At 33.2% G+C, this 9,513-nt stretch overlaps 1 protein-coding gene across 1 annotated transcript; it reads right to left on the bottom strand.

The window, feature by feature from the left end:
• Positions 1-48: 48 nt before the first annotated feature.
• On the bottom strand, positions 49-5,591 carry LOC139991406 (uncharacterized). The gene is made up of 3 exons (XM_072011438.1): positions 4,978-5,591; positions 3,573-3,751; positions 49-2,682 (listed from the first exon to the last, which is right to left on the bottom strand). The coding sequence occupies exons 1-3, from the start codon at positions 5,056-5,058 to the stop codon at positions 2,538-2,540; spliced, it is 405 nt and encodes a 134-aa protein (XP_071867539.1). The 5' UTR covers positions 5,059-5,591; the 3' UTR covers positions 49-2,537.
• Between the last annotated feature and the right edge of the window lie 3,922 nt (positions 5,592-9,513).

The raw sequence follows: 9,513 nt of genomic DNA, 5'->3' as shown, positions 1-9,513 counted from the left end.
GAGGTAAGTGATAATTCATGTGGGAAAAAGGATGGATATAAAATAATATTTCCAGCAACATTACTTATTTTTATTAAAAATGATAACATTGGTAATCGTCGTACAACTATAGATAATTTACTCTTCCTGTGTATTAAATATTAAGTGAAATACTGCATACGAATACATTGTCTGTATCATTTTCTACACGTTCTCTTGAAACAGTAAGAGTATTCGAAATTATTAATTCGTTTTTCAGTATCAAGAAAACCAACATTTTCTAGATGAATTGGGCATTACATATAAAGGATCAAATTATCTAATTTTTCAACAAACTTACAATACGATTGATATTGCAAACGTGTAGACAAATTGTTCTATATAATTACTTTTCTATTTTATCCCTTCATGTATATCTATTCCGACACAATTGAAAACAAGAAACAAGATGATCTATCATCATCTGGGTTTTATTTTATCTCGATAATAATATTCGAGATTGTTGCAAAGCAATCACAAGACGGTGTAATCTATGAAATGTAAAAAGTCGATCGGATGGAAAATAATTGAAGTAAGAATCTCTTTGGTTTTTAAGTAAAAATTCGAATGTGACGTTTATAATAATCGAACGATATAGTTATAGTCGATGCAAGAAACATAACGAGATCGTAACCTAAACTGCTGCATTTCTTTCATCAACTATATGTTACTATTGCACGTTATAAATAGTCGATAATGATATACAAAAAAGATTCGAAATAATTTTTCCCTTTAAGTACAAAATTATGGATTGTTCCTTATCGAAATACTGTAACCTATCCTTGCTAATTTTACACCACCTTGAGTACTTCTAAGGTGTTCGTTAACTTAAAAATAATTACATTATTTATTGTTAATGGCCGATGAGGTTCGGTAAAAAATAAATTCGTTCTTATTCGTAACTGGTATTTTGAAATTCGAATAGAAATCAGTACATCGAATCGCCAAGATTTGTATTCGATTATAACAATCGATTCTCGACAACTTCATGGTTACCGATGAAAATATTAAAGTTTCGTATTCGTTTTATTCTTTTATGGATTAAATTATGATAAATGAAAGATATGTTTTCATAATAACCATGAGTACTGGATTGACGTAAATAAATACAATTTTACAAAAAGTAGACAAAGACAAGGCTTCCGAATACTTGAAAATTTCAAATAAAAGTTTACTTCTGGTAAGCATCGTAGCTTAAGAATAAAATTACGAATACGAAGTTTGGATCTTATTAAAGTTTGATACAAACTTGAATCTTCTTAGACCCGATCTTATCCATTTTTCAAAAAATTAAGTGGCTTTTTTACAAATCAGATATTTTTGTATAGACGATTAAAATTCATCGTTAATAACTTATTTCCATAAGATCAATCAGGTCTGAAAAGATTTCATTACATACTTCCTACTATTTTATGCCAAGAAAGTATAATGAAACTTATTATTAAAAATCATAAAATATTGATGTATGTTAGTTATCGCTTGATTACCTTATGATGAATTTTCTATATGAGTAATTTGAAGAAAAACTGCGATTAACTTACGGCTTTGTGTTCCGTGCGTCTTGTCTATTTCGAACGATAGCAGTTCAATTTCCCCCTTTGTTATTTGTTTTACATCAAAATTTACACAACACTTCTATATTCATCATTTTTGTTTTAAGGATTTGTAACGAAATTCAAATTTACAGTGTAAGAAGCTAAATGAGTTTGAAAATGGCGCTACTGCGCGAGATCTTGTTCATAGCGACAGGCAATATGCGCGCGCAGTCTACGGTTTCCAAGCGACGTTGGTGCGTTGTTCGAAGATTCGTTCCGTGTAATTAAGGTAAAATTACTAATTTTTAACAACGTTTCTTGCGAGAATTATCAAAATCTCGTAGATGATCATCTTAGGGAAACTTGTGCATAAAAATATCTTATAAATGTGTTAGTTTATAATTAAAATGTTATTTTATACTGAAAGTCTATTCTAACATTCACGCGCCGATAAACCGATATTCCGTTTACTACATCTAACCAATCTTATCCGATTTTCATTTTATTTATCTATAAATACTACAAATTTGTTAAAAATCTTTAAATTAGATCGATACGATTATGTCGATTTATGTTCTGAGATTGAAAAATTGTTGAAAAACTTCTTATCCTAGCTTGTCGGTAATTTCGATTATCGAAATAATATCGCGGCCATATTTAATTTCAAATATCGAACCGGTATTTGATTTTCTTCCCGCTGTATCTTATACACAAGCGGCGCCTCGTTAGACAGCAAGATGCCGATTTTTGACGTATACAATTATTTAACGCGAATATATTGTGACAGCGTGACGTTTTCTTTTGTAGATTTACGTATCCGTATGTAGTCCGTATGTAGTATTTAATTTGAGTGTCGAATATTCCTTGGAGGAGAGAATGGAGAATCGCTTCGTTCGATGGTGATGCAGTGACCAGGACGGTGACAACACCATAACAACTGTTGTTCGAAAAGGCGTTTGTCATTCAGGTATGTCTGCATCTTTCTTAACTAAGATAATCCATATCTTCAGACGTTTCGCCTTCAATATCGTCCGATGTCGTATTTTGACGACAGTGATATACGTACGCACTCATGGATACGTTTTCACCTGTACGCACGCACCTGTACGTATCGTCAGGACACTTACACCTAATAAAAGAACAAAAAATATTTTTATGTTGAGATACTCAAATAATATAATTCATTTAATTTTGAAGTTTTTGTAATTATAAAACTTTTTCTATGAAATATTTTTAATATTATTTTTCGTGTATTTATTCAATTTTAATTAAATAAATTTAATGAAATTAAATAAAATGAAAGTAAATTTGTAACTGTAAAGTTTTGTTTGTAAAATATTTTTAGTAACATTTTTATAATTATTAAATCTTTGTTGGATCGTTATTAATTTCATTTCGATAATTATTAAATAGCGTAAATGAGCAGTTTATGAGAATAGTAATACTGAATTTTGTAACGTTTCATGAATGGTAAGAGTGCCCAATTACATACTTATAATTTGCATCTGAATTAATTGGAATAATAACTTTATGTGAAACGTTGATTACTTGTACAATAATAAAACTGCGAACGAGATTAAACATTCATTGTGCACTGTTGATAGATGATAAAGAATGTTTGTTACTACTTTTTATCTTGCAGGGTTATTACATATTAGCATAGTTCATTCATAAAGACCCATTTTGAATACATTTCGCTAATTCTATGAGAAATAATATACATCGAATATTAATCGTCCGATTTTCTGTAATTAAGTTGCTGCTTGTTTTACGCTTTATAAATATTTCACGAATATATTAATATATTAAATAAACAATTATATGAATAATTAAACGAACGAATATATTAATGAAAATTATACAATACAATAATACGATTCCTATATAATCGTATGTAATGACAGAACAAATCATCGAAGGGGAAAAAATTGCGATGTACAATTTTCCTAAAAATGTTTACTTGATAATTACGATATCAGTAATTATCTTGTGCATCATGCGTGTATAATTTTAACTTACGTATTCGGCATGAAAATCGTGCCTCGCCGAGTGACAGGATTGTATGTATTCCATCCGCAGGGTGTATCGTAACAATTCCGTTTCGGACGGTCGTCATTTCCGCTCTCGGTTGCTCTCTGTGTTCTTAGGTTATCGGGGTGCATTTCATGAACAATCCTGCGCAACTGTTCAGCGAATTCCTGTAAAATAATAACACATCAAATGTTACAAACTCCAGATTTTCTCGCACAAAATTTACGACAAATGTAGTAGAAATAATAGAAAAATTATTAATTCTATAAATTCGAATTTTAGAAAATTGTACGGTATTTAAAAAATCATATATACTATATACTACATGTAAGGAAAATACACGCGGGAAATTTTTTAATCTTCCATAGAATAATTTTAATATAAATTGATTTAAAATTACGGTTTACTATTACACTTTCTTGTATATAATTTATATTAATAAATGTATTGGAAATAATAGTACTAATAATAACTGTAAATATAATATATTATGTAATAGAATAATAGCAACAATAATAATTATGAATATATTATATAAAAGCAACATAAGAAATATTGTAATCTGTGGTAGATCAGAGTTTGTAGATCAACTTGGAGTAGTTCACGATTAATTATAAGAAATACGTAGAAAGATAGCGAAATTGTTTTGCGATTATCTTTTACGCGTTACGCATGAAATTATCGACGCAGTAAGGGTCAATGCTATCGATTTCACATTTCGAAAAGAGAAACGTTGGAGTTGAGTCTTATACGCATTGCTTTATCATGCATTTAACGAAATACAATTACAATCTTACGATAATGTTCACACTTATGATTTACCTGTCCAAAAATGAAAAATTATCGATGGTGCCATTAAATTTGCTATTCAACAGTTTTCGATAACGTTATGTGTGATCCTTTTTCGTTTTCGAATCAATGTTCAAAATCAAAATCTTGAAAATATTTCTTTCGATATTGAAAGATGGTACTTCTTTATTTCAAGAATTGTTTCGTTGCAAATTATTTGAATTGAAATTGATCAGTATTAAATTACAACACCATTGTCTTCGTTTTAACTAGTTATTAAGACGCGTTCTTTTTTTCATAAGCTTTCTTTAAAGATCATAACTACATTAAAAGGAAATAGTTTCGAAGATATTCCTATTTAGCTTTTCTGATAATTATTCACTCAAATCTAGTACGCATGAATTCACTTCGAATCTTGATAGCAGGTGTTCGACTATCGGAAATTAGTAAAATTTCTCCAATGCAATAGAAAATTCCATGCACAGACCGATAAGCAGAATGATCAATGATCAGAGTTCTCAGCATTTTCTATCTACTCTCTTGATCATCGATTTTTATTCCAACAGACCTACTAATTAAAATATCATATACGTATATATCTTACCTCCGATCTGACTGCAGCACTATTGGAATAGTCGACGGTATACAGGACCGCCAGCAAAGTCACTAAGAGTACTAGTTTCATCCTGTCGTGTAGACGAATTCTTCGAAATGTTGCAAAAGAGAAGATGCAAAGGCTGTCGCCTGTCTGTCGAAACGATGAAGAACAGCAATGAGACGATTCCTCCTTGAAGAAAGCTTCCTCTCTATTGATTTATTCTCTTCGTTCTTCCAGGTGCAAATTTACAGAAGCTCTAATTATTTTCAATTCGAAAATAATTTCGATATGTTGCAATTTTGGATGTTGGAAATGTGGAAAACGACGTTCGATGAATCTCTCGAGGCGGGATGGTCCCGCGCACTGACCCTCACCAGAACCCAGGCAGCAAAGGATCTTGGCTCTGGTAGCTCAAGAAATGTTTCGTGGTCCTCGTTCAAGCGATCTTTATTCGGTATACCTAAGCGTTGTCCGCCTAGTGGATTCAAACAAATGCACGCGTACTATCTCGCAGTTCGTTGTTGAATGATATTTTCCACGGTATTAACAATCCGTATGCCACGATACTTCCGACTTTATACATAGACTGACGCCTCGTATAGAATGAAGAGTCTTGCGAGATGACGCGGGTTTATATAGGCTGAGCTAGTAGCTGGCGGAGCGCGGGTGGGGACATCTGCGTTTCTTCTGTTTCGTTGGTCGATTCGAAGATCGTTCATGGGGTTAATTTCGAACTACCAGTTGATAAAATTCGAGGAAAAAAAGTACGCGATGTTTGTCTTTGGTGTTTGGACATGTTTCGGTGGGATTGATTATCGTCGAAGGTTCGTTCATTGGTACAGTTTGCAAATCTGTGAGTTTACGGTTTTCAGAGGATGAAATTAGCAGCATGATGTATCTCGTGGTCTCGAAGAATTTTTGTAATTTGTATTTTCTAACGTTTGATGAATCGAACGAATGCCTTAGTCTTCGTTTTTCGGAAATGATAAATAATAGTTTGTTAATATATAGGTGTAATTAGGAACGCGATGTTTCTGTCATTTCAGGGAATTTTTGTTATTTATATTCTGGAGTGTTTGTGAAATTGAAAGTGTATTTTATTCCTCGTTCTTTGGAGATCAAAAATGGCGATGTTTGGAGAAACATGAACTAGGAGCGCAATGTTTTCTTTTTCTTTCTTGTATTTTTAGAGAATATTTTTATTTATATCTTCGACTGTTCGGTAAATTGTATGACACGCTTTCTTCCACACTTTGGAAATCATGCTGTGATCGAATCGTAAAGTTTGATCATTGATAGTTCGAAGCTTTATAGATCTGCAATTAGGAGAATATTTTTCATAGTTTTGTTCTAAATAGATGGGACATGTATATTCATGAAAATCGTGTATTTTCGTCATTATCAAGTAAATAGCTCTTGTATGTCGAAACCTTGTTGTGACTATGTTGCATTACATATTGATCGCTGTATTGTTACGCATGTGGAATTATCGACTTATATTTACCGAACGTTACAATGGTTTAATCAGTGATTCAATGCTGTAAAAATATTTGCTTCTTCTTAGATTTCCAATATCGTTCGACTTGTATTATTTTCATGAAACCTATATTCGTCGATTCTAGAAAATTATATCATAAGACAAATTTTAATGTTTAATTATTTTCAGTCTGTCTCGTATAACGTAAACAATTTTTTCATTTTAATTTAGAATCAGTTTTGTATTTGACCTTTATAGTATCACAATTATTCTAAAGAAAAATTTATATTTTTTGGATTTTTCATTTAGACATTGATCGAAAAAATTAAAAAATTTAGAAATTGGAAGAATTGCTAGCTTAAACTTCATTGAATTAAATGAAAGTTATACATTGGTATTATTCCAACGTGTTTTTCAACGTATATTTCCGTCAATCACTCCCTGCAAAGCATTAGTCAAACACTGATTGCAAGCCAGAAAAATGATGACGTCGGTAGAGCATTTGTGTGCTCGTAAAGGAAAGATCAAGCGTACCGAGTTACCGGATCGAATTTAGAGAAATGAAACAGTCGTAACAATTCTATTAAAATCGTTATTCGTGACTGTTTCAGATCAAATAACCTCGATCCTTTTTCAAAGTTCAATGTCATTGACCTAGGAAGATCTCTCTACCACAAACAATATACATGTAGCGAGTTGATAGAATATATTTACCCTCACATACAGATATTTTCATTCTAAAAAATTTTACGCGATAATTTTCGTTCTTTCGTGTTATTGCGAAGAGATACAAAAATTCTTGTCAAAGTTTCGTGACTAATCGAATTCTACTTTTACGCCAGGGTCTGGAAGCGTATAAAAATAAAAATTCTCATATTACTTCTACTTGGATTAAAATTAATTCCAAAATATAAATATCGTGTGTGACAACGCTGTACAAAAGAAATCGAAACTATTCAAACTCGTACACGCCAGTAATTTACTGAGATTTATTTTTTATTTATATACCATAATATTCTCTTTTTCTTAATTAAACTTCTCCGATACAAACACAATTATCTTTAATAGTTAATTTAGCGGTTAAAAATCACCGCAGTAAAACCGCTTTGAACCTGTTTCGTTTAATTTTACGGTGACTCGATCGATTCAGGTCGATCTCCGCGTTCGATCTACGGAACATATTGATCGACCCACGTCGATCGATGATAGCGTTCGTTGTTTATTCGGTGTCGAGTGTGTTGAGGCTTCGCCCACGGGCATTTTAGTTCGACGACAGATAAACGCACGTGAGTCAGAAGTACAGAGGCTTGACGGGGGCTTGTCAGCATCTCGACCAATGGCACACGGCTTTCAACGTGACGTCTGGTCGCATCATACGCGGAGGACACGATCTATCGAGTCTCATTGACTTGCTCCGATCGCACCGTCGATTTCGCATCGGCCATCGAACGTCAACCGGAGCAAACGAATCTCGTGTTTCCTCCACGGGATTCCGGTATCAATGAAACGCGCGCAAGCAACAGTGACATTATTGAATGAACCGATTCTCTTGCTCATCCAACATTACCATACTGTCCTCCCTGTTTCGTATCTTTTCTATCTTGTACTTTGAGAAACTTTCTATTAGATATTTCCCATGGTTTGGGATGGCTTTTATCGGATACATTTCTTAGTTATCACGATGTACTTCAAGATTTCAAGTATCATTCTGAGTCAATAAAATAAAGCAAAATGTAAGGAAAATGTCTTTTTCTTATTATATATATTGCTATTTTTTGTACGTTCATAATCAATGATTGTTAAGTCTTAATATTTACAAGTGGTAAAAGATAAGAACTTCGTAAGAAACATGATACAACACACGTATTTACATAATTATTTGCAAGTGGTGTCTAGATACGCTATAAACATATCATTGTAAAAGAGTTCGGAAGAATTGGTCAATTTTACTAGTACTAGAAGCGATCAAAATAAATTAATACGTAATTTCCCACAAGAATTTTCTCCGATTGTTTGTAAAATATAAAAATAAAAACATTGATATCATCGGTACTAGTTTTATATTTTTCTCACGATCTGAATTCTGTTGCTCATGAAATCATGTTCATTCGCTGAACTTGATTTTATTAAGATATGTTTTTTCATCATCTCATCTATGATGCTCATCTATGATTGCTTCTAAATTTTAAACGTTCTGTACCTTAAAGCGTTCATCGAAGAAACAGAAACACGCGTTCCCGTAAGAAACGTAGTAGAAACGACATTCACAGATAGGAAATCCCAACGTTCACACGTGCTGGAGGAAAACCGCGAGGCCGGCGTTGATATACGATGCAACCGCGCCCGTCTCTACTTCTTTCGGTAGTCTCTCTATGTCAACTTGCAGGTTGCATCACCGGCGTAACGTAAGCGCTAAGAAATTCGGTGAGCGCATATTTTTACGTGTGTGAAACTGCGCTTCGTGTACCGAGATATCGAATTTCGTGAATTTCGCAATGATTACATGTTTCCACAAAATGTGGAATACGATTTGTGCGCGTAGATGTTGCCACCACACTGGTAGAAAACGTCTTGATTCAATTTCATGCTCTTATTCCTTGAATCTAAAGGGACAGCCAATCGTTTAAGTACCAGAGCGATACTGAATTGCTGTTGTCTGTGTTCCTTGTCAGACAAGTAAAAAGTATATTTTAGAGATCTATCCTCTTCTATTCTCTTAAAGGGAGGAAAAGAGATTAAGATTCTTCAGATGTAAATTGTTTTAACTTGACAAGCACGAAAGATAGAGGCTATAGAGACTAGATATAGCGACTATTTTATCTTCTTAAGAATCGGTGCAGACGAGCAGTTTGCGGCAGCGTTACCGTCGCGGTAATTTACCGCTGTGCTTTAGAATAGCATAGATTTAACGAAGCAGTTCACACGTTACGAAGCGGCGGCAAATTGCAGCGGCGGTGACGCTGCCGCAAACTGCTCGTCTGCACCGTGCTCGAGCGAGAAGGTTAAAAATCTTTAGATCTCAATTGTTTTAACTCGACGAGCAGAAAACATAAAGGTTAGCATAA

This window comes from Bombus fervidus, chromosome 10, assembly GCF_041682495.2.
Source record: "Bombus fervidus isolate BK054 chromosome 10, iyBomFerv1, whole genome shotgun sequence".
NCBI classification, from domain to species: Eukaryota; Metazoa; Arthropoda; class Insecta; order Hymenoptera; family Apidae; genus Bombus; species Bombus fervidus.
This window is presented reverse-complemented; position numbering and strand designations above follow the sequence as displayed.

Excerpts from the sequence above, each read along its gene's own strand:
- LOC139991406 (XM_072011438.1), bottom strand. The coding sequence starts at position 5,058 with ATGAAACTAGTACTCTTAGTGACTTTGCTGGCGGTCCTGTATACCGTC. Across the intron at positions 3,752-4,977 it reads GTGCTGCAGTCAGATCGGAG|GAATTCGCTGAACAGTTGCG; the intron begins GTAAGATATATA and ends ATTATTTTACAG. Across the intron at positions 2,683-3,572 it reads ACGATTTTCATGCCGAATAC|GTGTAAGTGTCCTGACGATA; the intron begins GTAAGTTAAAAT and ends TTCTTTTATTAG.